This window comes from Trypanosoma brucei, chromosome 4 (genome assembly GCF_000002445.2).
Source record: "Trypanosoma brucei brucei TREU927 chromosome 4, complete sequence".
NCBI classification, from domain to species: Eukaryota; Euglenozoa; class Kinetoplastea; order Trypanosomatida; family Trypanosomatidae; genus Trypanosoma; species Trypanosoma brucei.
The window spans coordinates 723,698-750,357 of NC_007277.1; the positions used below are offsets into that span (position 1 = coordinate 723,698).

The window sequence follows — 26,660 nt, forward strand, 5'->3', positions numbered from 1 at the left end:
AAAAAATATGAGGGGGAGTGTGTGGGAGGACGGAAGGATGGAAAAAAAAAAAGTCACAAGAAGTTTGAAAAAGAAGAAAAGAGAACGAAGTGAAGTGAAATGAATATGAAATATAAATGCGGTGACTAGGAGAAAGGAAGAAGAAGAAAGTGAATTTTCGTCCCAAGATTGAAAAAAAAACGGAATATATAAAAAGAAAAAAGAAGAGCGAAGTTATGTCGACAAATGCAGAGCATATCAAAAGTGTAAAAGGGGAATAGGGATATTTAAGGACATATTTCTCATTTGTTTGGCGCCCTTCTGAATAACACTCCCAGGATATTTTCGCCTGATATTTTTGGCTGTTGTTTCTTTCCTTGTCTGTTTTTTGTTTGTTTGTTTTTGTTTTCGTTTCCCCTTTCGTTGTTGTGTTGTTTACAGTAATATCCCCTACACGACATCACATACCTTTCACCATGTCATTTGAATTTCTTTCCTCATCTCTCTTTCATTTTTATTTTCATTTCCTCCCATAAGTGCCGTGGCGTCCTGATAGTTGCGATGTAATTTAATTCGGTTATTTCCGTCATTTAATCAGGTGTCAGGCACTTCTTGAAGAAAGTGAAAGGGAAAAAGGGAAAAGGAAAAGAAATGTGGCAGTGGAGACAGCAGCAGCAGCAGTGGCAAAAGAAGAAGAAAAAGAAGAAATTGGTGGAAAAAGAAAAAGAAAAATCATTATCATTATCATTTCGTACATGCCACAACAGTGCCTTCTTTCCTGCGTTTTTTTTTTATTTTGTTTTCTCTTTGTGGCGGATACCATTCAAATAGCTCCATCTCATGCGCGAAGGATTGAAATGAAGTAAGGATAAAGAAAGGTGAATATTAGGGATTGGAACATATATTTGAATTCTTCGTGGTATGTATTTATATATTAATGTATTTATATTCATACTCACTCAGAGGCATTTAAAAAAAAAATGAGGAAGATATAATTGTGGCGTGTAATGGGTGATGGAATTTGGTTGAGGAATGGAAAAGAAAATTTGAAGGGAAGGACACGCGTAAATTTTACGCAAATCTCTCTATCCCTTTTTCTTTTTTCTTTTCTTTTCCAAATTCCCCCTTTTCTTCTTTCTTCATGTGTATTTGTATGTGTGAATGTGCGGGTATGCTGCTTCTCATTTTGTATGTATAAATAAATATATATATATATATATATATATGCATCTATGTATGTATGTTTGTTCGTTTGTATGTGTGTGTGTGTGTGCGTGCACTTTTTTCTTTCTTTTCCATATCTGGGGAACAGTTCAATATTATTTACCCCGTATATCTCCTTTCGTCTCCTTACTATTTATATGTATTTTTTCCTTTTTTTTTTTTTTCTTGGGTGTTTTTTTTTCTTTTTTTTCTATTTAGCTGACACTGCCGTTGTTGTTATTCTTGTTATTATGATTATTATTGAAAAGTGTAATATATATATATATATTATAACAATAATAATCGCAATAAAAAAGAATAATGAGGACAACTTCCGCTGCTGCAACAGAGATAAAGCGGTGCCTCACAATTCATGTGGACTTTTGATATCAACTAGGAATGATATGATGGTCACCGATAACTCTCTCTGATATATCAAGTTCTCTAAATATATATATTTTTTTTTAAAAAAAAAAAAAGAGAAAATGACTAATATTTTTGTTATTAATTATTATTATTATTACTATTATGCGCACACACGTATGCCACGTCATACCGTTGCTGTCGTTGTTGTTGGTGTTGTTGTTGGACCAGTGGGCGCACAATCAGTAAATGTACTTGGGTTGCTTTCATTCACACCTGTCATATCTCTAATCATTTCTCCTCTTTCCTTTTTTAAAGAAAATAATAAACAAAAAAAACAGAAGGGATAGAAAATAGAAAAAGTAACAACTAATTAGAAGTAATCATTTCTCAGTTAATTTGCATACAGAAAAACTTCATACAACTTAGCAAAAGGAATGCAACCTTTTCGAAGCTGGGAGGAGGACGTATTTAATTGATATGATAAACTCGTAGTCGCGTATATGCTGAGGCCAGTGACGTTATTTTCATTTATTATCGCCGGTCATGGATTTGGCTGTTGGTTTCGTCAGATAAATGCGGTCTCCTCAGTCATTATATAAAAATGAAAGGGATTGGGATTAAAATGTAACGAAATAATGTTTCTTCAAAAAAATAAAATATATATATATATATAAGAAAGGCAGCATTTGATGTTGTGCGGTGATGTGAAAGAGAGGTAAGAAAAGTCCCACAAAACAACTTTTCTGAAGTTTAATCACTTTTTTCTTTTCTTTTTGCGTTCTTCACTACATTTTTTTTTTACAAAAAAAAAAAATAAACTCGCTGCTTCGCACTCTTTGTGCCTCACCATTTATACGTGGTGATCAAGTTATCAGCCTGTTTGGTGCGTATCAATCAGAACTTCAGGAACAAAACCGAGTGAAACGAGTTAAACAAAAGGAAAGAACAAACAGACATAAAGGAGCAAACAACACGAAGAAAGAGCAAAGAGAATAAACGAGAATTAAGGAGCAAAAAAAAAAAAGTAAACAAGCAAAGGATAAGACGAAAACGGTGGTAATATTAGTAATATATATATATATATATATATATATATATATAATTTAATTTACTAGTAATACTACTAATTGAGGGAAGAAAATTAAAAATAAAGAAAAAGAAAAAAGTAGGAAGTTATGAGCACAACATCGTCACGTACAGCAGACGACGGCCTGACGGAACTTGACGGTCACGTGCCGGGCCACTTCCGCCTTCCAACGCGCGGGAGCCAACAGCCTTTAGACGAAGATGAGGATCGTGCGCTGGTCTCCAACGGTACCGGTGGCGATGATGGTTCATGTTTTTCCGGTGACCCACACGAAGTTCCCCATCCGGAGGAACCGACGCAACTCAACACCCGGACACTCCGGCGGATGCAGCGGGCCGTTGCGGGTGGCAACATTCCGTTACGTGCAGATCTGCTTGGGGGCACGAATTTACGAGCGCAGCGGACGGCGAGTGCCATCACTGCGATGAGTTGTACTTCTGGTGGGATGGATGCTCAGTCCAGTGGTTGTGATACGTCGCGGGCGGAGAGTAAACAAAAATCTAACGATGTGCCTTTGGGTCGCGCTCATGATTCGGTGGCAAACCTCTCAATGGCCAGCGTGGAAAGCATGTGTGGCAGTACCGTTATGCCAAACATACTCAACCGAAAGAATCTGGACTTTTTTTCTGCTCAATTGCTCAGCGGGGGAGCGCGGCTTCGCCAAGAGTTCCTCTCGGGTGAAGATGTGAAACCGCGGGGCGGTGAGCCCTCCGAAATGGCAACAGCAGATTTGCCAATGAGTTTGTGGACGGAAGGTGGCGGTAGTGAACATTTGAGCCGATTTATCTCCCAAAGTGACATTGGATTAAATACGGAGGAAACACGACAGGGAAATGCAGCAGATAGCCTCAGTGAGGCCACAAACCCGCGGACTCCAGCAAATGAAGAGGGTATGCAGAGCGTAATGGCGGAAATGGGCACATTTGGTTCATCTTCACGTATAGCCGATCCCACCACGGCATCGGAAGGATCAGCCCAAAAAAAGTAGAAGAGGGACCAAATGTCCACGAAACATTTTCGTGAAGAAGAGGAAGAGTGAGAGAATGACGTGGAAGAGAGAGAGAGAGAGAAAGAAAGAAAGAGAGGAAAAGGGAAAAAGAGAAATGATGAAAATAAGAGGAAAGAGTGGATAAATTCCAGAAAAGTGTGAGGGCATATATATATATATATATACATAAATGTGCATATGTGCGTGTATCCGTTTCCGTGTGTGTACTCGGGACGCTGATGATGTCAGCAGCAAAAATTGCTGAAAGTTGGAAGAAGAAGAAGATGATGATGAAGATGATGATGAAATCTCCTTCTCTTCACAAATTTGAACGACACTTGATGAGCATATGAGATGGCTGCTTGAGTGGAGGTCTTATTTAGTGAAAATGAAAAAGGGGGTAGTTAAAACTAAGTATAGAGTGAAATGTTTGATAAGATAAAATGAAGTGGAAAGAAAAGGTTAGGGATGATGTGAAACAAGACGCCGTAAGAAAGGTTCGAGAAATGGGATGATGAAAAAGGGAGGCGCGTTTATAATTGTTGTTGTTTGTTTGGTTGGTTGGTTGGTTGGTTGGTTGGTTGGTTGGTTGAACCAATGTCTGGAAAAATGACGCTATACTACAAACCAGCGTACAAGAAAGGGGGCAAAGAAAAAAAAACAAAAAAGAAGTCAGGGAAAAGAAAGCGGGTGAAAGTGATACAAACTTCTCAGTTTGCACATCATACGTGTCTGGGTGTACTTTATTTTGTTACGCTCCGTTTAGTTTTACTCTGCTTTCCTCTCTTCTTTCTTTTTTTTTGTTTTGTTTTTTGTTGCTTTGTGTGTGTGTGTGTTTTTTTTTTTTTTTGACTTGTGCTTCATTCATTCGTTTATTCATTCAGACCATAAGATGGTCGTGGTATCTCCCTTTCCGTCCTCTTTAACGTGAAGATCTTTTCATCTTGAGGGGGATTGTCTCTGGTGACTGCGTTTTCTTTTTTGTTTTGTTTTGTTTTGTGTGTGATGTTGATGTTGTTGTTGTTGTTGTTGATGTTGTTTTCTTTTCACTTTTGAATCATTTTATTTATTTTTGTTGATGGTGCTTGCGGTAGCTGTTTTGAAGTGCAAGTGGAGGAAGAAAAGAGCAAAAAGATTAGGTGAAAATGCAAAAAAGAATGAGTGAGTGAGTTAAATTCTGATAATTTCATGTGCCTTTGCAAAACTTGTGTCCTCTTTAATATCAAAGCAAAAAAAAAAGAAAAAGAAGGGAAAAAAACAAGGACAAAAAAGGGACGAAAAGACATGGAAAAAATCAGGTGAATAAAAGGAAGGGATTCGGGTAGATGACCATGAAAATTATTGTGTGTTTGCTCCATTGGGTTTGTTTTGTGTTTTTTTCTCCCCCTCCTCCCCTCCTCCCCTCCTCCCCCCCGCCAGCTAATCTCCCTTTTCCATCGCCCTTTCGTTCTTTAGTCATGTGCTTTTATTTGTCCATAAAAGTTTAACAACATTCCTTTAAGGAAAATACCTGCTGTTACTTCATGTTTTCTCTTTTTGTTTGTTTTTTGTTTGTTTGTTTGTTTGTTTGTTCTCTCAACACACACGCACACACGCACACCCTTCCTCTCCCGCCTTCGTGTCGTTTATACTTATATATTTGTATACTTACGTGTGTGACTTATATATTTATTCATGTAAACATTTATTTTCATGACTTACGTGCGTTGCACTTTTAGTTGTTGTTTTTTTATTAATTATTATTTATGTTTATGTGTGTGGGCATGTGCCATGCGCATAAGGCAAAAGGAGTTGCCCGCGCATGTATGCAGCCGTGTAGTAAAGCAAATACACACACGCTGCGATATGTTGTGTTGTTTTGTGTTGTTTACTTTTTAGTTTTATTTATTTCCATTTGTTTTTGTTTTTTTTTTTTTTTGCAGCCCTCGATTTTATCTGGCGTTTATATTTATATAATCATATGTATTGGTGAAGAGGATATTTGTGTAAAATTGCAAGGGAAATGGGGGAGGGGGTTGTTTCAACAACAACAAACAAATAAAAAGAATAAATAGGAACAATAAAATCTACGGTAACTCATGGTGGAAAGGGTGGGGAATAAATTTTTTTAAAAAAAAATAGGGAAAGTAAAAAGGGATTGACATATGAATATAAATTTTCCTCTTGAATCGGATTTTAAATGAACACGAACGCAAATGTACATGTTGGAGTGGGGGTACATGAAACGAAATAAGAAGGAATAAATGTATATATATTTATTTATTTACATTTATATTATTTATATTTATAGCACAGTGCACTAATTTGATTCTTTCTCTCCATTCATTTGTTTGGTCGTTAGTTCGTTGCCGCCGCCTTCCATTTGCATTTGTTTGTTTCGGTGTGTTTCTACCTTTTGTTATCTGCCACGTTTTTTTTTCTTTTTTTTTTCACTTTTGCACGTCCCTTCTCTTTTTTTCCTCCTTTATTTACTTCCATTTTCCAGGAAAATCATCGCCACCATAAAATCATCATTACGCATGTGGGTGAATGCGTGAGAAAGTACAGGAGAGAATAGGAGGAGTGGTGCGGTACCGCGAAATAAATAACGTCTAAAGTGATAAGTCTTGTGTGTTGTGGAAGGGGGGAAAATAAAACCAAGAAGGAGACATTACTTACGAGTACACTTGTATTTAAATCTTTATATTTGAATACATGCATACGTATATTTATGTGTTTTACAAGTATATGGAGAGAAGCAAATGAAGACATGACAACGAGTGGCACTTAAATTACCTTTCTCCATCCCCCACAATTCCTTTTCCTCTATCTTTTCCGTTTTACCTCTTCTCTCTTTCCCTTATTATTTGCCTTTATTTTCCATTCATTTCTCTCCTCATGTGTGGCATGGGGGGTTGCACTCTGCGCCCAGTAACGAATGCGCATGGGTGGCCGTGTGAGCGTGGATAAATATATATATATATATATATATTCATAAATATGCGGAAACATTTATGATCTCTTGTCTTCACCATTCCACTGCCACTTAACCCTCCCTTCAGTATTTCCTCCCCGTCACTGGAAATTGAAACCAGTAACGTGTTTTCGTGGCTGTGTCATTGTTCCAACCAGGGGCTCGAGAACGCAACTGTTTTCGTTTGGTTTCCCTCTTTACTTCATGTTTTGTTGTTGTTTTGTTGCTGCTGCTGTTGTTGTTTTGTTACACTCCTCCTTGGGATCATATGGACTTGCTGATCATATTTTTTACTTTCCCCTTCTCTCTTTCTCTCTTTTCATTTCTTTCTTTTCACTTTCATTTCCTTTCTTCATGTAAGCATCACATCGTATGCACAAGGCACACACAAAAAAAAAAAGAGAAAAGAAAAGAAGGAGTAGAGAAATGAAGCAAGTACAGTTGTCATGTGGCGCCTGAGAAAGTGATTGATTAAGGCCCTCATCGCGGTTATTATTATTTTTATTTTCTTTTTTCCATCCTCCTCCTTTTTCTTCTTTCACTGTTGTTTCATCTGGAGTCGTGGGCAGATGTGTCGTGGGAGGCGCACGGAAAAGGAGGGTTTTGCGTATGTTCAGTTATATTACCATCATTATTATTGTTCTTATTGTTATTTTGACTGTCTCTATTACTTTTGTGTATACTCCGGATGAATGTTAATATTAAATAGTAATTCAATGTGTCAATATACCACCATGTGGCGCCCCTATCTGTAAGTGTTACCATAATGTATGTGTCTGCACTTTTTCAACGTCGTGTTGTTCTCCCCTTATTTGATTATTTTTTTTTAGGACTAATTGTCTTTTTTTTTTCCTATTCGGTGAATCATACCTACGTGTTTCTTCTTAACCACACAACGCGCAGATAAATAAAAAAGAAAGAAAGAAAGGAAGAGGAAGTGTGCAGCAAAGAAGCACATCCAATTAGCGTAACTGTCCACGAAGAGATAGAGAAAAAGGAATTAAGGGAAGGAAGTTGAGGGGGGTCACATCGACAAGAGGAAAAAAAAGGTAAGAAAAAAGTAAAGTAAAGTGAGTACATACATTGATATTCCTCCTTTTTTTTTCTTTCCTTCCTCTCTCTCTCCTTTATCGAGACTTGTTTGGGGTTTTTGTCTGTTAATAGTCTGCGTTCTTGTCTTTACAAATGGAAGAGGGTGATCATATGGAGTTTTCCGCCAGGGAGATAGAAGAACTGGAGAATGATACAATCAATCCTACGAATTGCAACCACAAACTTGACAAGGAGCACGTCGAAAAGCTTAGGCAGGCCACGTTGCAGGAAATTGAGGAAAAGGATAAACTGGTGGAGAAAGGAATGCGACTGTTCTTCATGAATAAGGTAAAGGATGCAGAAGATATTATGAATAACAATGCGCCACTTGATCCGCTTCATGCGCTCGGCGCCTGTTGTCTGGCAGCACTGAAATCTCTGTTGTCGATGGGCGTGAACGATACAAAATATGCTCTTCAGAAGGCTGATTTTTCCATAGCATTCTCCACTGAAGTTGCCACAATCCCCAAAGGTTTCTTTGGCTCCGTAACAAACTTGTTTTGGGGAGAAGCTGGGCGGGAATTTCAACCAGGGATGTTCCGCGCAAAAACAATCCGCGCGCAGTCATTTGCCGTCCGTGGGATTCTGCTCATCTCCCAGCAGGGTGATATGATGGCACTTCTCCGCGGTGGCATGGCCCTGAAGAATTCCTATAAGCTTCTGCAGTCGCTGAAACGGGAGCTGGAAGACCTTAAGAAGAAGAAAGATGCAAATTCCTACGAGGGTTTGGGAGCCGACCGCAACAGCGTGTACGGTCTTTTGTTGATGGTGGGAGTTACACATGTTGTCATTTCACTCCTCCCGTCACGTGTACTGTCCATCCTCGGTTTCTTGGGACTCAAATACGACAGGAAACATGGTATGAAATTCATCTCTATGACATGGGAGAGTCGCACTCTATTTGCACCCTTTGCTGCTCTGTTTCTTATGGTCATCACGAGTTTTGTACCGGGTTTCTGCCCACTTCATGTCCCCCGGTGGCTTCCCGCTGCTAAAGCTATTGCTGAGCACACGGTGGATCAGCCACCAATGGGTGAGTCTCTATTGCATTTATGGATCCTCGGCCGTATTAAGCGCTTGGAGCAAGATGTTGAAGGGAGTATGTCCGCATTGTCCAAATGCTTGAAAGCCGCGGAGGAGGGACAAGTTGCCAAGTGGATGCCGCAGTTGCGGGACTTCGCCATTTATGATCAGGGGTGGAATTTTGTCATCACCATGCAGTGGAGGGAAGCCATTGAATTATACAAGAGGCTTGAGGATCACTCAGCATGGTCAAAATTGTTTTATGGGTACGCGCAGGCGTGTTGTTTTGACATGTTAGCGCTAGAGGCTGAACAGGCAGGAAATAAGGAGGGTGTGGCGAAGTATCAACAGGAAGCATCGGAGGCATTATGGAGGACGGCACACTACAGGATAAACATTATGGGTGGTAGAGCAGTGTCGGTAGAGGAGTTCGTATCCGTGAGACTGGGGGAAACGTTTAAGCACTGTGGCATTGAACATCCCAATAAAGGCAACAAACGTATTGTTGAGCCCACACCATTCCCTTTAGAGGGGCTGAAGCTACGAAACCCTGTACGAGTGGGTGTGATAGAGCTCCTTGCCCTATTCGACATCACGCATCAGATGCCGCAGTCTAATACGGAAAAGTTTCTAGATATCATCGACAGAGTATCGAAGAAGTGCAGTGATTCACCTCAAATAGGTTCCACAGATGATGGAAACGGGGCTTGCGGAAATGAGGCACCAGCAGAGAAGGGTGATGAAAAGAATATTGAAACATACACGACCATCGTATGCGCGGCAGTCAAGGCAAATTTGTTATGCAGGATCGAATCCAGACGGGAAGAAGCGAGTGCATGTCTGGAAGGAGCAGTCGCAATATCATCCAAATACAAGCGGGAAAAGTGCTCAGTTTCCTGGGTGCGGCCTCAAATGATATACGAGCAAGCCGTATTGGCGTCTGTGGAGGGTGACGAGGGACGGATGAACAAGTTATTGGATAAAGTTAAAGAAAGCAACCACAAACGGCTCTTTCAGAACGTGATGGATGTTAAATTACACCTGACGGAGTATGGTAAGGAGGCGCCAGTGGTCAGTCACATCATTTAGTGACAACAAATATGTGAAATAAATAAACTTGCCCTACGCGGAAGCATGGGAAGGTTGAGTTGGAAGTGATAGTAGCGGAGTTTTCCCTTCTTTACTGCATCACGCAAATGCGCAGATATGCACACAACGCTGTGCACCGCTTGTTATAAGCGGCTGCAATGACGCAGTTGCTGGTCTCTGTTGTTCACATTTTCTTTTTTTTGTTTCTTTGGAGACACAGCAGCGGTTATTTACTGTTGTTCTTTTTTTTTTATTTTTACATTTTAATTACTCCCTTTGCCTAACAGCTGCAACCTCCGAACGGCGTAGTAATTGTGTGAATAATTATCCACTGCAACTCTCCCTCTGTGCTGCTTTTTTTTTCTAAAAAAAAAAACAAAATTTAAACGCCACACGCGTGTACTAAAGGAATAATCTGATGAGGGAAAATTGGACCAAGCTCCAATCTACCACTACGATCAATTCCTTGCTTACAGATACGATTTTTTTTTTCCTTCAGTTTTGAGCTCCTTTCCATATTTATTTCTCTTCGGCTAGCAATTCTATTGGCGTGTATTATTTTCTTGCACTCACCACAACGTTGTACCTCCAACAACACCATCACGGTTGCTGCATTACTTTATTTTATGTTTTCAATCCTTTTCTTTTTCTTGTTTTACCCTTCCTTTCTTTGTGTGACTAGTTCTTACCGGGGAAGCCACTAACCACCACCGGCACCGCCACCGGGCGCACAGATAACGGAGTGTAGAAAAAAAAAGTAAAAAATAATAATAATAACAATAGCAATAATAATAAAGTAAAACGAAAGCGAAAGCAGGCGCAAAAGAAGAGAGGAAATGGCGGTGACACCAATAGAAAAAAGGGAAGGCGGTATGGAGCTAGAGAATCAAGAAGTGGTTGTCCAGAGTGAGTCGCCGCGAGAAGCGGCTAGAAATGGTGGTTCCTCATTGAACAGTGAATTAAAAAAAGTATTAAATAGGCGCGCACGGTATAGAACACCGTTAATATTTATCTCCCTAACATCCGTGGTGCTGATGCTAACAACACTCGCAACCTCCACAATACCCGTTCCGCAATTCAAAAATAACACCAAGAAACGGGTCGTTATGATTGTGGCCCCATCGCTTCGGCCAGACGTGCTAAAGTTGTCAATTGAAAGCAACAAGGCGCCTTTTATGAATTTAGTGACCGCCGCTGGGGGAAACTATTTGTACACGAATTGGGGAGCAAAGAAGAACTGGTCAGTGACCAGTGCGCCGGATACGTCAAGAGGGAGTGGGTGGTCTGAAGCAAACGGGCGATCCAACTCTTTAAAACTCCTACAGGAATTAGCAAAAGAGGGAAAACGGTCCATCGTGTTGGCGTCATCTTCCGACGATCGTCAGAGCAACAAGGAAGAAAAGAGCAGCAACGGTGGGAGACGCGGAGTAGAAATACTTCCCGTTACTACGAGTTCATCGGAGCTGCTTGAAGAAGATGTGCTTCATGCGTTCGAGCGACTCACGAAGAACGATGGAGATCTGCTTTATATCCACACAGGCGTGGGGGGCGGTTCGAAGGCTGCTGAAGGGGAAGGAAATGCAGCAGCTTTTGATGACATCAACATCCTTGACAGCATGCTGAAAAAGTTAACTATTGCGGTGGCCGGGCATTCACAAAAAACGGCGGAGAAGTGGCTGGTAGCTGTCGTCGCCGGAGGAGGAAGAGGAGGAAATGTGGCCCACGAGGTCTCCATGTTAACCTCCACGTATGACCGTGGTAATCTGCTGAACAGCGATTCCCTGACGAAAGACATATCGTCTGATTGTGTGCAGTCCACGTTGCTGCGCTGGTTTGGTGTCAGGGAAGCCACTGCCTCCTGAAGGCTATTATATAACGTCTGCGTTTCGCACAATTTGCCCTCTCGTTTGCGCAGGGAAATGTTTCCCAGTAGTATCGTTTCGTCTATTTAATGTGTGTATCTGTTGGATATCTTTCGTTCTGTATGGGAGGAAGAAAGGAAAAAAAACAAAAAAAGAGACCAACTCTTTCAGAGAAGCTCATACGATGACAGTGATGCCCACCCTGTAGGGTAGAGAAAACAGGAAAATGCTGTCAGACCACCAGAGTCTCAACATTTTTTAGTAAACAGTTTTTACCATCGTGCACCGCCGGCACTCTGCGCCAGGATACTTTGACAGTCATAATAATCGTCATCTCAAACTCGCCGACCTGTTAAATGTGTTTGTGTGTGTATGTGTGTATGTTTACCTGTCTACTGGTGTTGGTAGGAGAGGGGAAAAAAAACTGAGCTTTTAAAAGATATCATCCCACGTTTCGTGTCTTGTTTCCTCTTTGATTCTGCACAAAGTTTACCTGTATTTCCTTCCCTCACCCCGTGGGACTAGTATTACCAAACCAACTGGCTACTTCGTTTAGGGCCATTCGATTATCAACACCATCACTAGTGCCACAACCCATCGTGTCACGCGCGCACACACACACACACACACACCGTAACGCATGACACATTGTGACCCATCGAACCTTACTGGAGATAGCATACTTTCATTAGGGGATTGTACATCAACTGTAGCCTCCGAAACTGCGAACTCACCAGCACCGCACACCGACATGAAAGCCATGCCGTGGCCCTCCCCAATACAAAAACAGCAACAGGAGGGACCATACATTCAATCACTCGTTCACCTGCATGCCGACCGCCAGTGCGATGAAGGCGGGTTGGGGCTCAACACCAACAATGGTGAGGACAAGACAAACATTTCCGCCTTGCAGGATTCCATCGTCATGTCCGACCTCAGCGATCAAGTTAAGAAAACTCAGGCGCGTCTCGCCACCCTTCGGGAAGAGGAAAAGGTGCTGCAGTTGCGGCGGAGAGCTCTGCTTGGTTCTGAGGAGCACTGTATTGCTGGTGATGGCAGTGCAGCTGTCGGGTATATACATCTTGCGTCTCTCACGTCCCCGAAAGCAGTTGATGATACCTGCGTGGGATGCGCAGTGGGGGAAAAGCGGGAAGGCGAAAATCATTCTCATCTCTGCGACAGCCCCTCGGTTGGTACTGACGGTACGCCGTGCTCTACGCCGGCGGCAGTGAGGGAAAGTCGTGGGGTTCAGGTGTCGTGTGTCGCAGCCAAGTCCAACAACACCTCGAAACACTCACGAGCGACTTCCCCACATCTCGTTGGAGACCGCGGCTTCACCACGGGGACCACAGGCAGTCGGTTGCAGTCATGTGGGCTCGTCTTCTCGTTGGTAACATATCTGGAGCCGCTTTGGGCGGTAGATGTTGAGGTAAGCAGGGGTGTTTTTAAGAGGCTGGAGGTGTTTGCCGGGGAGAATGTGAACGAAGTTGCAAGACGGTTTGTTGAAAAGAACGGACTTGAGGAGGTTCGAGCCCTCCAGCCACTGCAACGTTATTTGGCAGCGTTAGCGGCACAGAAGATGAACCAGGGGGAAGGGATGGAACCGAGTGGTTCGACACCCAATGTACACACAGGAGTCAACAGAATGGACGAGAAGCTGGTCGGCCCTCTCCAAACGGACTGTGATCGAGTGGGGACGCCGCTGCGCTTCGAGGTTGGGCAAAGGAATCGTGGGTGTTCCAAGAAAGTGCAAGGATCTGATGCAGCAAATATTGCGCAAGGAGGCACTGTCCAGGGAAGTGATACGTCCGATATTACTCATCCTGATGTCAAGATGTGCGGCAGGGATGGCAAGCTAATGTTGAAGCGACCAGGTGGCTCCCGCAAAATCGACGCGGGGAGGAATATCGAGGAGGAACAGGAGGAGAAATGGAAGAGACGGGGGACACCGGCCTCCCCCCGTCGCCCTGAGAGGGACCGCTTCGGTGCAAGGCGAACAAACAGTTCGTGTGCGGCGGTCCCTCGTGGTATCGAGGACACTAATCGTCAACTGGTACGTAAAATGGAGGCAGTGCCGCCAAGGGACCCTTCCACTACACGAGGGCAAGCCGCTCGTACGGCGATGTCCGAAAGGGGCAGACGAGCGGCAACACCAACGGCACCGTACACGGATAGAGCATCCAGTGGATGCACCGGAACCCATAGAAACGGAATGGGCGCAACAAGCACCATATTGTGTAGTTCTACTCAACATGGAGAACGTCCCATAATAACTGAGCCGGGTTGCGCGAGAGAAGATGAGGTGGAGCGACTCCTCATCCGCAGGCAGCAGCGCTCGGAGCAGGTTAAAAATACAGAATCCCATAGATGTACACCGCAATTGTCAAAAGCACGAGCAGTAAAAGGATCTGGCGCGCAGCCGCAAGTCCTCAACTGCGGTGCAAAAAAGGTGTCGTATAGCACCCAAAGGGGTAAAATTGAGGAGCGAGTGGCCGGTCCCCCACTCCACCCCGCGGATGAACAGTCGACAAGTGATATGGAGAGTCTACAAGTTTCCCCGTCTGCAGCACAACCGCGTGGAGAGGCTGAACGACAGGCACTCCACGGAGAAGAGCGCTCCTATGAGAGGCTAAACACAAGCAAATCGCATGGATCTCCCTCACCTGCCTCACAGAAACGGAGTGTGCACGTGAAGTCCACTGAGGAACTGGAGTTGGAGGCGTGTACCTTCAGCCCGGCAATCAACCCGCGGTCTGTACACATATTCAACACGATTATTAACGGACGGGCTGCAAGTGAAAGGAAACCACCCTTGACAAAACGAGAGGGTGTGCGGTTTGTAAGCCCGCAAAGCCGCAGTACCAGCACAACGCGGGGAGGCTCACCTGCGGGAAACAGGCTTCCAAATCAAGAAATCATACAACGAAAACTCTCGGAAGAAATGAAATGTCATCGAACATCCGAGAACTTTGGGACCGGTAAGCGGGCTTCAAACCCCTTTCATGGGCGTTGAGGCGGCCACCAGTAGCCGTTCAGTGAGCAAAACGGCAGGCCTTTCTCTGACGGTAAGCTCTGCCCTCACCGCGATGTTGGAGGCGGAACCCATATTGTACTAATGTAGTTTTGATGAAGCACAGTCGTTCCTCGTGTGTTTGTCTTTGTGTGTGTGTGTGTGTTTTCCAATCCTTTGTACATACCCGATCGACTTCTATATGACTGTTGTCCTCATTATGATCACAACAATCGGGTTACACGTGGCATACGGACGTGTGTGCCTGCAGAAACCTGTTGCATGTCCCTTTTTATATTTGCCTCGGGCCGCTAGGTCGTCACGTCTTTTCAACTATTTCTATTTTTAATCAATACTTCTTTCTCACACACATAAACAGACGGACACACACGCCTGGAGTGGTTCCGTGGGTAACATTCCTTCGGGGCTGAATGATACACAGAAGTTTGCGTTCCAGCTATTTTAGTATCCATGTTACTAAACCCCAACGAGTACTCTTGATGGGTTACCGACAATGTGCCTCAAGTGCTGCGGCTCCGTTGATCAATGCAAAAGGTGCTGGCGTGTCTCCCCAGAAAGACGAGGTGCGCTCGACGTGTCAGGAGTTGCGCCGCGTAATGGCCAGCCTTCTTGAAGACCGCCAATGTCTATATCGTGATGCGGTCCTCAGTGCAGCTTTGGACCCGTACCGATCCAAGCTTCAGAGTCTTCTTGAGGGTAATGACTCTTTCGGAGGTTCGACTGAAACCCCCAAGTCGCTAACGCTAGGCAAACTTTTGGAGTGCCGAGATGGATGGGCGGCTCAAGTGGGTGGAGATGCGATTTCGCTCGTTGACTTCTACAATGCCTTTCTCCTTAGTGCTTTAGTGAATTCCCATGCAGATGTGCAACTGGTACTTGATTGCATGCAGCAGCATGATCATATGGATCCGACAGCGGAAACCTATGTGACCATCATGCATTCTTTTACTGCCCAACGGAAGGGACCCAACCCTGTAGCAGGCGACACAGCCTTTCATTATTTTGGACATGCACTCAAAACGCGAGGGGAGGGCTTTATCACGCCAGAACTTTGGAGCGCCGTATTTGTTGTGTGTGCCGTTACGGGGGCAGCTGGGAAGCTCCTTGATCAATGGTGGGAACTTCTGCTCAAGACATGCAAAGAAGGTTCATCGCCACTACCTTACGGCGCAGTCCATGCAGCACTCACATGGTGCTCATCCAAAGGGGATGTCGAAAGGGTGATGCGTTACTTTAACACGGCAAACAGCAATTCGATGGTTGCGTTTGACCAAAACGATGTACCGCACGTGATTGGAAGCGGGAGCTTAACAACCAGAAGCAGCGACCAGGTTGTCCAGCAGTGCCAACTGCGGCTGTTGGTAAAGTTGATGGTGACAGCAAAGGCAATTGAACTTGATGGCGGTCTTCGTGCACTTGTGGTCAAAGACGTCCGACGCCTTATTGACCCAGAAGTACTTCGTGCGGCCCCGTGGGGAATCATCAACGACCTCCTTAGTGGACTTTCCTTGCAAAGTGCTATGCAGCTGTTGAAATTCCGCTCAGCAGCAGCACTGGAGAAGGATGGTGCAGTGCCCTTCACTCTTTGGGCCTCGCTTCTCCGACGCTGCGCGAGGGATCATCACATTGATCAGGCGGAGTCACTGTTTCTTTTCATCCGCAAGCGCTTCGAGCTGTCGGGTGAGCAAAAGGCTGAGCTTGTGGAGATCATGATTCGAATGTTCGCTACGCTGCCACAAGGGGACTTCGCATCCGCCACTTCCCTTTTTATCGAACACGTTATTCGCCACCCACCAGGGGAGCCCAGAGTGGAACCTAATGCCACTTTTTATAACTTATTGATACGTGCTGCCGACACGCGCAATGCTGCCATGATGACCTTTTTGGAGGCGTGTGCGGCGGGCATTGACATGAACATTGAAACTTTCGAGGCGCTTTGCCGCTCGAATCGCTTCGGGACCATATCGTCGCTTAGTAAAAAGCTGCCACACGGTTACCAAGCTTCCAAACTCGATCAGCAAATTCGCATCCCCGCCGACGCTGACGCTCACCTTCGCCGTGAGGAAGCGATGAGGCTGCGAGGGAAGCCGCTAGTGGACTCCACCGGTGAAGTGGACTGATGTGACGCCACTGGCAAAACGAAAGGAAAATTTGATGATACGGACGATTTGTTGCACGAACAGTTGGGCTGGTCAAGCGGAGAAGGAACTGAAAGGGGGAGGGTGTTTTGTGCTCTCTTCTTTTGTGCCTCCTTACTCAAGTTTGCCTTTTTTTTTTCCTTTTTAATTACACCTAACGGCTTTCCTTCGCCTGAGTGAAGAAACTTGATGGGAAGTTTTTGATTTTGCGATGGAAAAGGTGTGTATGGGGAACGGGTTGCTGAAAAGGTGCGACAATGATATAAAGAGGGCGGTAAACGTTCGCCTGCGCACGTATGCAAGTAAGCAAAGAAGAAAAAAGGGAGGGGGCTGTTTAATTATAGTACCATTGGAGACAGTTCCTTCGTAATTCACCTTTCATTCTCTTACCTTTAAAATATATAACATTGCCATTTGAATTCACAGCCGGTGTTAGTGACGGCGTGGAAGAAGAAAAATCCGAGTGAATCATTGAAAGTATTTACCAAAAAGAAAAGAAGTATTCGGAATGACCGTGAGCGCAAACGATGATCCAGTAAATGAGAGTTTTTGCACGGCATATAATTCATCGAAGAAGGAAGGGGACGAAACGACATCCGCCCAAGTGAGTGACTCCACTGCACCGCGAGTCACTCCCGTCCCACTCACCACACCACGTCACGCTAAGAAACAGCGCTTAAACCGCCGTATCGAAGTAACGGATACATCAGCAGACCGCATTACCGTAACGGACGCGCTGCAACAGCACACAAGGGAAGTGCTTACTGTCCACAACGGTCCTGTAGTTTACGAAGAGCAAATGATATTTCACCCATACGAGCTGTACAAGCACGGAAAGAACAAAATACACACCGGAAGCGTGGGTTACAGTAGTGGGGCTGATCTTGTTATGCTGCGCGATGCAGTTTCCGAGCCCAGTGATGCGGACCTTGCGTACGTTCGCCGGTCAGCGGAGATCGGTAGCGTTATTTGCCTTGACCCAAAAGCGCAGCGACCACTCACGGAAACGGAAGAAGAGGAACAAAAGAAAAACAAAAAGCGTCTCGCTGGCGCGGGGTACCGGAAATACCCGGGAATTCGAGCCCCAAAGAATCGGAAGGTGCGAAACCGGCTTCTCAACACTTATCTTGCGACAGAGTTGGGCCGTGAGATTTTGGACAACTACCGTGAGATGCAAGAAAATGGTGAAACCGACGCGGATCAGACGCCGCCGCTGCGACCCATCTTTTCCGACTTGCCTCAAGTCTTCTATGATATACTCGATCTTGACGAAGATGCACAAACGGCGGCACTTGAGCGCTACGGGGTGAAAATACATGCCCCTGCTGGCAATGCACAACCAAAGGATCCCGACTCGGGTGAAGTGCGATTCCAAAACCTCAACTCTCGACTACGTGGGGAGCTCGTGCATGCGATTAACAGCGAATTCTTGTCTAAGCAAATTGAAGACTTGGAGCAGAACTTTACTGCCTTCATCAAGAGTGGGGACCCCAGTAAAAGTCTAACTTATAGATTCCGCGACGGCTACGGAAGGTTGGTCTGCCATGGTGTGGCGGCGTATTACAAGCTCGTCTCACAGTCGCATCAACAGGCGGATGGCAGCAAGACAACTGTTGTAAGCTGGCCCAAGCGGAAGAGGAAAAATACTTCAAGTCTCACGCTACCCAAAATTACTCTCAAGTCGCTCCTCCGTAAGAAACGCAACGAAATGCCGCACACGCCCCTCCAGTCGAGCACACTGGACACACCGCTGTTTGACTTTAATGACGGACCAACGGATATGGAACCACTTGATTTGGGTGCCGCTGCGTCCAATGATGCAAATCCCGATGATTGGCTTCAGCCTTTGGAGCCGGACGGAATCATGCCTGTTTACCAACCCTTCTCGCTTGCATATTCAATAGGAAATGAGAATTCAGGCACCAAGCAGAAAGGAAAGAAGAGTAAAGGAACGAAGACATCGAATTAATGAAGGAATGATATGGTTTTAAATGACAGGACACTCGAACCCTTCATTGGCGTAGCAGAGGGAGGGAGAAAATGGTGAAGGTAAATGAAGGGATGGGGAAAAGAGGAAATGTTTAGGTCGATGCGGGGATTTGAAGTCGTCGGCCCTTCACCGATTTCCCTCCACGTAGCAAGACCATGTGTACTTTTTTGCATATATTTATTTATAAATATAGACGTACGTGAAGTGTTTGTTGATAAAGTGTTTTGCGTTCGACTTGAACGAGCTGCTCCCGAACGAATCTGAGTGATCCAAAGCGAGGGATGCATCGTGTGATCACCATTTTATCTGGATACACCCGTTTTTTTTTTTTAGAAAAGGATGTAAAAATACCGTCATGTATACACCCATTTCGTGTACGTTTGGAAGTGTTTCTACACGTCCCCGTCTTTCCCAGTTCCCTTTTCATCCGTTTTTTTCTCCCATTTATTCTTCGTTTGGCTCTCTTATCTTCGGTAAGGCGTGGTCTCGCTTCTAAAACGTCCATGGGTTCGCATGAATCCACGACTTTGTTTTTTTTTTCTTCTTGTCGCCTTTCCTTTCCACCCCTCCTCAATTCCCTTTCTTTCAGCTACCTTACGTTCTATTTTTCTTTTTACGGTGTTGCTGCTTGTTCCTTTATTTGTTTTGTTTTAGGGAAAAGGAGGGTGGAAGGAAGGATATCGCACGAAAACTTTTTTGAGTATTTATTGCTCACTTTTTTTTTTAAATCTTTTCCTCACCTTGTAGACCCGCTGGTTGTAAATAACTATCAACCCGCGTTTGTGTGCGTGTGGCGATGTTGTGATGAGTTGGAGAGTAGAACCCGCGAAAGGTGGAAAGTTGGGCAACTTCAACTTCATCCTTCCGCTGCGTCATTTTCTTGTTGTTTGTTTGTTGCTGTTGTCGTTTTGGTTGTTGTTGTTGTTTTATGTTTTCCTGTCCCATTCCCCACTTGTTTCCCCTTCGCTGTTTTCGTTGTTTCGCATCATCGTAATTATCGCCGTTGTTTTTACCTGCTGTACACTTCAATAGGGAGAGGCCCCATGCATCCACTGGAATTCTGGTTAATGAGCGAATGAGTCTGAAAGAGGGAATGAATGTGATTTTACATATATGGGAAAAGAGAAAGAATGACAACTTACATTATTGATGGTGTCTAATCAGGGAGTTCCCAGGTTAATAAAATGCATAGTGATCCAAAAATACACGTGGATGTGCGGGGAGGATGGGAAGACGGGGGAATTATGCAGCGGAGAAATGATAGAATGATTGTGTCAGTTCCTCATTTTACTTCAAAGCGTTTATTCTCTTATACGTAGGGAAATGGCGTTGTTCTCCTCTTTCACGTGTACATGCGCTGTTACCCGTAACTACACCTTCTGTTCTTCTTTCGTTATGTGAAAGCGTGCGTGCGCAAATAAAGAAAGAAGACGGGACGGCGGAAGTGACGTGCACACACACACATATATATACATTTATAATATATATATATATATATATATATATATACGCATACGTATGCATACTGCTTTATCTGCGTTTGTGTGTGAATAGGGATGAAAAGATAGGAGGAAGAGGAAGAGGAAGAGGAGGGGACTAAAAAGAGAAAAAAAGAAAACACACACCATAACTACCTCTATTGGTTGTTTGTTTTTGATGGTATCATATAAAGCACGGGTAAGGGAAAGATGTTGTGCCTCCATCACTTACAATGGTTCCTTCTTCTCATACTGCCATTGCTTAAAGGTGATACATCCGTCCATGCATTAAGTTAAGTGATGGGAGAGGTATTTGGCAATGGTTGGACACCATTAGTTATTTGAAATATTAGTAGTGGCTCACATTGGGTGGAAGTAAGGAGATGTAGAGAAAAACGACAAATTTTTTTTTTTAAAGCGGTCAAGCACACACATAAGCCGCAACAACGAACGAATGATACTGCTGGTAGTCGTGAAAGACGCAAAAAAAAAAGGAAAGAAAGAAAGAAAGATATGGGTTGTAGATCTCATGCACGCCTACCGCAAAAAAAAAAAAGGTGGCCGCTGCAAATACGAACTACACCATAAAGGTAAATGTCTCCTAGTGAGTTAACGTTGCTGCTATTGCTCTCTTACTGCATTGTCGTGATATTCTTTTTGCCAACTGTGCGTTTGAGCGTGTGCCCGTTTGTTTATGCTTGGGTGAGGAAAGGCACTGCTTTATTTTGTCTCCCCTCCCCCTTTCCCAAACATGCCATCGATGCGGGGGAAACCGTAGAGACACCAAAGATAATTGTGGGGAAGGGGGGGACCGTGTTAGCGTCCCAGTTGTTGGCGGGAGATGTGCGGGAAGGAACGTTTACGCGCATATATCCACATTCACACCATCGCGTCATCCGCTCACCTCTTCTCTCTGTTCCACCGAGGCCGTGTGTTGTTGCTCGTATTAATAATTACGCTTTCTTGTGTCCTTCCTCATTGTTTCTTTATATAATGATGGATTTATAATCTTTTCCTCCCTTGCACATTTATTATTTCATTGATGTACGGAAGGTGCTCCAGACCGGTCTTTGGTAGTTGTTTGGGTGAGCGCCCCCATAGTTTGCCTTCCGGGGCCTGCAGTCGCCCGTCGTCGTACAACGCTGAAGCGAAAGGCCGGTACGAATAGATATAACAAAAAAAAAGACATTTAAGGGACAGGGCGTCGTGAAGGGGAAAGAGAAGGAGCAGCTGCAGAACGAGGGGAGGCCCGTCCGCGCCTCGTGGCTAAGAAAAGGACGGCGCTGACTTTCTTTCTCTGGCTGGTACCCCGAGCCCTCATATATATATATATATATATATAATATAGAGTTGGTTTTTTTTTGCCTGGAAACGAAAAAAAAGTAAAAGAGAAGGTGACAGAGTGAGCAACACCGGTAATAAGTTAGTGGCGATTCCCTTTTTGTTTGTTTTGTGTCACACACCCAACTGCTTTAGGAAAGAGGAGGGGGAAAAGAGATGAATCTCGTGTATGGTTCCCACCTACCTCCAGGAACTGAAGGGCCGACGTGTGGGGAACTACGTATTCGAGTAGAAAAAATGATTCTGCGAGAGGATATAGTCAACTCGGCGGTGCGGTCGGAATGTGCGTCCGCAAATGCACGACCCATCTCCGTCTCTGTAGACCACTGTGCGGTTGCGCCTCTCTTCCGGGGCGAAGCGCGGCCGAGCGCACAGTGCACGCCAACAACACCTGGGAAAGTCCGCGGCGTACTTTCTCTTGTCTACCCCATCAAAACGCATGAAGCGCAGTTTGTGGAATATCTGACAAACATGAGTAAATCATTCAACGGTGGTGTTCACGTTCTTGTTTTTGTGCCAACGAGCTATAGTGGACGGCGCAAGCCAACTCATATTGGAAAGACCATAGTCGCCCTGGACCGCCTTAAACCCTCCTCACCTGTAGGTGGATGGTTTCACATCATGAGAGACATGTCGAGTACGGACGGCAAAACGGCCGAAAAGGGCACCTCGCCTGTGACCTTAGTTGACGTCGGAAAAGTGAAGCTCTCCTTCACCGTGACGTATTTTTCTCAGGCGACGCCCACGCGACAAAGGAGCACCAGCACCACGGCATCCCACGCGCTGCAACAGGGAGGAGCAGAAACCAGCGACCAGTCACGCATAGAAAAGAAGAACCCACCACCGGGGGCGGCAAGGGTCTCCTCGCCAACACTTGTTGGAGTGAATATTCTTCCACCACAGGCAATAAAAGACGAGCAATCGGGTGAGCAGCGGCCAAGAGGTGAGAGAAGTTTGGGGAGAGACGATAGGACAACCCCAAACTCGACTCCCGGACCACAGTTAATGCCCGCTTCACAAGTGCCTTTATGTGGCTCTTTCCCTCGTGCTTCAGAGGTACCGATGGGTTTCTCCACCAATCAAAAGGATACGATTAGTCAATTGCTACAGCGAGGGCATACTCTGCGAGCAAGAATGGAAAGGGCACTTGACCGTTCCGCCCTTATGGAAGGCGCACTTGGTGCAACTACCTACACTCCAATGCTTCCATATGCTAATTCTATCGAAAGGGCGATGGCATTGCCTGGTGTCACACCTGGGTCCAATCTTATGCTTGGTTTGTTTCCCGTTTCGGCAGAAGCTGACACGTCAGCGAGCTCGCGAACCTCCCTGAGCGATGGGTCCGTCAAGGGTACGCCAGAAAATAGCGTTGCATCTGGTGTTGTTGAACCAAACGAAACACCGAAGGAAAGTAGACTGCATACTGGAGTAACATCTGGTCAACGGTCTTTTCAACGTACGGGAGCACTTCCCACTGAGGGCGGGTACGTTGAGGTGGATCTGTCACGGATCTCTTTTTCGTCGGGACCAGCCACACTCGGCATGGAAGAAATGCGCATTGACATCCGGTTGTCAAAGGACGTGAAGACAGATGAGCCGGTGGAATCCTACTCATCCTATGTACACCGTGTTCCACTAGCAAAGGGCCCGGAACACCACATTGTCATTGGCTTCCAAGTGCGATCGTTCAGCGAGGATAAAAGTCGTATGGTTATTGGCTTCTACCGCGTCTTCTCAGCCCCCGTGTCGAATCCCCCCAGTGAGACGCTCCTACCAGCCCCAGCAAGTGCAAAGCGGGTGCTGGTGAATGAAACACTTCTGGGTATTTGTATTGTCGGTCTTCACGCACAAAGCAGGGACATAGTGGCGCACGACCCATTTAGTGGTGAGGACCCAACGCAAGCTCACCTGTGCGTGCGCGTGCGGGACAGTGCCCCAGCTGTGGTGGATAACGGGCCTAAGAGGAAGGAGGCAAGTCGAGTGAAGCGTGTAACAGTTGTGAGGTCAGATCAGCGGAGTAACGGCAGCCACAGCAATGAAAAGCTCGTCGAAACCCGCCGAGAAGGCCATAGGGTGCATTTGAAAGAAGGCGCTGACGAACCAGTCCAGTGGAAGCGCGAGTGTAGTGAGGACCGAGAATCATGTAGCTCATCGTCAACATCAACCCCGTCGTCCACAGGTCGCTCCAAAAGAAGACACAGGGTAGGTGATTCCAGCAATAGGGTTGAGCAGACTGAAGTCTATCCGGTGCAAATTTGTCCCACGACCCCTGTTAAACCCACGGTTCAAAATGCCGGTGAACCCGAGAAAAAGAACTTCCGGTCTATCCTTGCTTCACCACAAGTGACAGGGGGTCTCCATAGGGGTAAGACATCCACTGACGGCCCATCAGACCGGTTCCGCATGCACGTGGCCATTCGCTCTTGTAAGGACCTCCCTCTGGTTGCTCTCCGCCGGGACGGACTCCCTATGGTGTCAACAGTAGTTCCGACTGATCAAATGGCGAATGGTGTGCGCTCGGCCCTCGCATCTGACGGTTCCCTCGTGCTTATTGACAGTGAGTACCGCGTCTTCACTCCCCCTTCAACCTTTTTTACTGTTGAAGACATTTACAATGCCACGAGCTCCAGTGCGCTGTCACGGGGGGTGGTACCGGATTGGTACGTGGAGGCTGCTGTCCGTGGGGAGTACGACCGCACCCTCGTCGTCCCGAAGTCACAGAGTCCGCAGTATGACTATGAATGCATCTTGTCCCTGCCGCATGAGGCTGTGTTTTTGCGTCAGGCCTCCGCGGAGAACCAACGGACGGCGATAGAGGCGGCTGCGGTACGAGAAGGCGCAGCGCCCGGTTTCCCCCCTTCCCTCTTGCCGGCCGACAAGACATGGGCAGCACAGGGAGCTGGAAAGGAAACTGTTCCGTGCTTGTCTGAAATGCGTTTAACTTTGTGGCACCACGCACCTGAAGTGGATGGGGTAGAAACGAGGGCCCAGCGGAGTGAGGAAGAAAAACTGTGGGTCAATGCGGCGCCACTGGGAGAATGTAGGATAGATCTGCGTTCCCTACGCTTCCTGAGGGTAATTGATGGTTGGTATCGAATTAACGAGATTGATAGACTGGACAATGTTGTTGGGTATGTTCGCGTAAGTGTTCGTATGCTTTGAGAGGTGGTGGCTGGGCTGGGTTAAGGGCCTTGATGATGCACAGGAAGTGGAAAAAAAATATTGGAAGAGAGAGAAAAAGAAAGAGAGCAGGAACAAAAGAAGAGGAAGATGAGGAGGGGATCCACCTCTCCATTGTCTGCACCGAGTGGAAGATCCGGAGGAAAACTGCATGGGGTGGCGGACCCGCTGGAAGGGTTTTGTTGTTCCACATTGAAGTGTGGACAGCTTCACGTTTACAGTCCCCAAAGAAGTGTTTTGCACTGACGTCAGGGTAGCGGCGGAGGCGATAGGGGGCTGAATGGAGTTAACTGCCTGAGAGATACGGTTTTTGCTTTTGGCGCAGAGTCATGGGAACTTCGCAGAAACTGAAAAGTTGAGTGATATGAATGAGGGTTTGGGGTAGAGGGGAGAGGAAATTGTTCGGTGACGAGGGTGTAAAGTATTCGAAGGTCGGAATATGTAGCCCCCCCCCTCCCTCCCTTCATTCCTCATCTTTACGTCGCCTTGCCTAATGACAACAGGGGAAGACCATAGTTGTTGCCTGTGCATCACGTGCATGTGCTCTCATGGATCATCTCTCCAAGTGTGGACGTGGGAGGGTGCGCTTTTCTCCTTTATCGTCATTTGTGTGTGTATGTGTGGCTGTTTTGTAACTTTACCATTTATACTGTTTGATGATGTCATGGTGTGTGTGTGTGTGTGTGTGTGTGTTTTCCTTGTCTCTGCAACTTGCATATGTACGTAAAGGGACCATATACGATGTTGTATGTGCTGCCCCTATGAAGCTCGATGGACAACATGTATTGTCGCTGTTTGTTGATTTCTTTTCTACAGTGAAAATTATTTCCCCCATACGCATCTTTTTTCTCGTTTGAAACTCTTTGTTCTAAAAGGCATTTAACAAGATATACATACGGACCGGGACCGGGGAGGTGAGCGTTGGTACGCTTTAGCGAAAACTGCTTAGACCCATATGCGACCAGGTAGTCAGTTCACTCCGAAAGCTATTCAAGTGTTCAAAAGTTTCGCCACTGCCGCACCTGCAGTGATGGAGGTCGGTACGCAAAGCGGAATCCCTAAGGATTTAATTGGAGGAGCCATTGGACAGTTATGCAATGAGGAGGGGGATGCCACATCCAACGGCGGTGTGCCCTTCAAGGCTGCAGAGATACGATTATATTCCCCACCACCACTGAAAAACAGCAAAGCACAGGTCATGCTGCTCTTCCGTGGCACAAAGTTCGTAACTGTCGAAGAAAGTATTGGGGCCGGACCGGAAGGAACGATTTTGTTTTTCTCAAGTTCATTGCTTGTTGCGCTCCCATACGGAGTGCTTCAGGAGGGGGAATCCAATGCGTTTCGCATCACGTTGTGTCGCGTGGAGCGGCGGCCCGATTCAGCTATTCTCGACAAGTCCCACCTACCAGATAAAGAGCTGGCAATATTGGAAAAACATGCTAACGATGTGGAGAAACTTAAAGCGTCGGTCAGTCAGTGGCCGCACGAAGGCAGTGATAACACTGTATACGACGGCACAATGGAATATGGGGACTACGGAATGGTTTATTGCTTTAATACTAACTATGTAGGGGTAAGCACACTGCTGAGCGCGGATGTGCAATGGGGTGAGACAGTACTGACACATAGTTCGGAGGGGAAACGTGTGTAGAGGTACTGAATCAACAACACATAGTGGAATATCAACGGTAACAGACATGAGGGTATGTCTTCAACTTTAAGCAGCGTCCTCTGGGAGACACTTCAAGAGCATGGATTGCTTTTAAGAGACCTCAAGCAGTATTGTTTTCTGTCTAACTAGACGCACCCCGCAAGGCGGTGGTGATCAAAATTTGTTTGTAGATCATAGTTCTCATACCT

The 26,660-nt window shown here is 45.6% G+C and overlaps 9 protein-coding genes across 9 annotated transcripts, besides 42 other annotated features; all 9 read left to right on the top strand.

The window, feature by feature from the left end:
• Positions 1 to 89: part of a sequence feature (GA-rich) that runs on past the window's edge.
• Positions 1 to 26,660: part of a sequence feature (sequence corresponds to BAC RPCI93-2H8) that runs on past both edges of the window.
• Positions 345 to 381: a microsatellite.
• Positions 594 to 711: a sequence feature (GA-rich).
• Positions 1,060 to 1,119: a sequence feature (CT-rich).
• Positions 1,121 to 1,255: a microsatellite.
• Positions 1,346 to 1,393: a microsatellite.
• Positions 1,454 to 1,486: a sequence feature (AT_rich).
• Positions 1,628 to 1,661: a sequence feature (AT_rich).
• Positions 1,676 to 1,712: a microsatellite.
• Positions 1,740 to 1,770: a microsatellite.
• Positions 2,194 to 2,222: a sequence feature (AT_rich).
• Positions 2,338 to 2,366: a sequence feature (AT_rich).
• Positions 2,479 to 2,599: a sequence feature (A-rich).
• Positions 2,617 to 2,649: a microsatellite.
• Tb927.4.2750 (hypothetical protein, conserved) lies at positions 2,724 to 3,623 on the top strand (the record flags this gene model as incomplete). The annotated part of the gene is made up of 1 exon (XM_839332.1): positions 2,724 to 3,623. The coding sequence occupies one exon, from the start codon at positions 2,724 to 2,726 to the stop codon at positions 3,621 to 3,623; it is 900 nt and encodes a 299-aa protein (XP_844425.1).
• Positions 3,689 to 3,737: a sequence feature (GA-rich).
• Positions 3,790 to 3,823: a microsatellite.
• Positions 4,168 to 4,215: a microsatellite.
• Positions 4,366 to 4,505: a sequence feature (T-rich).
• Positions 4,603 to 4,623: a microsatellite.
• Positions 4,630 to 4,663: a microsatellite.
• Positions 4,853 to 4,939: a sequence feature (A-rich).
• Positions 5,159 to 5,195: a microsatellite.
• Positions 5,348 to 5,370: a sequence feature (AT_rich).
• Positions 5,472 to 5,540: a sequence feature (T-rich).
• Positions 5,720 to 5,743: a sequence feature (AT_rich).
• Positions 5,863 to 5,912: a microsatellite.
• Positions 6,569 to 6,604: a microsatellite.
• Positions 6,786 to 6,824: a microsatellite.
• Positions 6,863 to 6,929: a sequence feature (T-rich).
• Positions 6,966 to 7,007: a sequence feature (A-rich).
• Positions 7,197 to 7,253: a microsatellite.
• On the top strand, positions 7,762 to 9,780 carry Tb927.4.2760 (hypothetical protein, conserved; the record flags this gene model as incomplete). The annotated part of the gene is made up of 1 exon (XM_839333.1): positions 7,762 to 9,780. One exon carries the CDS (start codon positions 7,762 to 7,764, stop codon positions 9,778 to 9,780), a length of 2,019 nt encoding a protein of 672 aa, XP_844426.1.
• Positions 10,023 to 10,050: a sequence feature (AT_rich).
• Positions 10,544 to 10,575: a microsatellite.
• Tb927.4.2770 (hypothetical protein, conserved) lies at positions 10,617 to 11,642 on the top strand (the record flags this gene model as incomplete). The annotated part of the gene is made up of 1 exon (XM_839334.1): positions 10,617 to 11,642. One exon carries the CDS (start codon positions 10,617 to 10,619, stop codon positions 11,640 to 11,642), a length of 1,026 nt encoding a protein of 341 aa, XP_844427.1.
• Positions 12,246 to 12,274: a microsatellite.
• Positions 12,283 to 14,655, top strand: Tb927.4.2780 (hypothetical protein, conserved; the record flags this gene model as incomplete). Its single annotated transcript, XM_839335.1, has 1 exon — positions 12,283 to 14,655. The coding sequence occupies one exon, from the start codon at positions 12,283 to 12,285 to the stop codon at positions 14,653 to 14,655; it is 2,373 nt and encodes a 790-aa protein (XP_844428.1).
• On the top strand, positions 15,084 to 16,793 carry Tb927.4.2790 (hypothetical protein, conserved; the record flags this gene model as incomplete). The annotated part of the gene is made up of 1 exon (XM_839336.1): positions 15,084 to 16,793. One exon carries the CDS (start codon positions 15,084 to 15,086, stop codon positions 16,791 to 16,793), a length of 1,710 nt encoding a protein of 569 aa, XP_844429.1.
• Tb927.4.2800 (hypothetical protein, conserved) lies at positions 17,320 to 18,780 on the top strand (the record flags this gene model as incomplete). Its single annotated transcript, XM_839337.1, has 1 exon — positions 17,320 to 18,780. The coding sequence occupies one exon, from the start codon at positions 17,320 to 17,322 to the stop codon at positions 18,778 to 18,780; it is 1,461 nt and encodes a 486-aa protein (XP_844430.1).
• Positions 18,973 to 18,993: a sequence feature (AT_rich).
• On the top strand, positions 19,083 to 19,880 carry Tb927.4.2810 (hypothetical protein; the record flags this gene model as incomplete). Its single annotated transcript, XM_839338.1, has 1 exon — positions 19,083 to 19,880. The coding sequence occupies one exon, from the start codon at positions 19,083 to 19,085 to the stop codon at positions 19,878 to 19,880; it is 798 nt and encodes a 265-aa protein (XP_844431.1).
• Positions 19,682 to 19,727: a microsatellite.
• Positions 20,265 to 20,310: a microsatellite.
• Positions 20,763 to 20,791: a microsatellite.
• Positions 21,599 to 21,626: a microsatellite.
• Positions 21,777 to 24,782, top strand: Tb927.4.2820 (hypothetical protein, conserved; the record flags this gene model as incomplete). Its single annotated transcript, XM_839339.1, has 1 exon — positions 21,777 to 24,782. One exon carries the CDS (start codon positions 21,777 to 21,779, stop codon positions 24,780 to 24,782), a length of 3,006 nt encoding a protein of 1,001 aa, XP_844432.1.
• Positions 24,824 to 24,891: a sequence feature (GA-rich).
• Positions 25,468 to 25,493: a microsatellite.
• Positions 25,756 to 26,451, top strand: Tb927.4.2830 (hypothetical protein, conserved; the record flags this gene model as incomplete). Its single annotated transcript, XM_839340.1, has 1 exon — positions 25,756 to 26,451. The coding sequence occupies one exon, from the start codon at positions 25,756 to 25,758 to the stop codon at positions 26,449 to 26,451; it is 696 nt and encodes a 231-aa protein (XP_844433.1).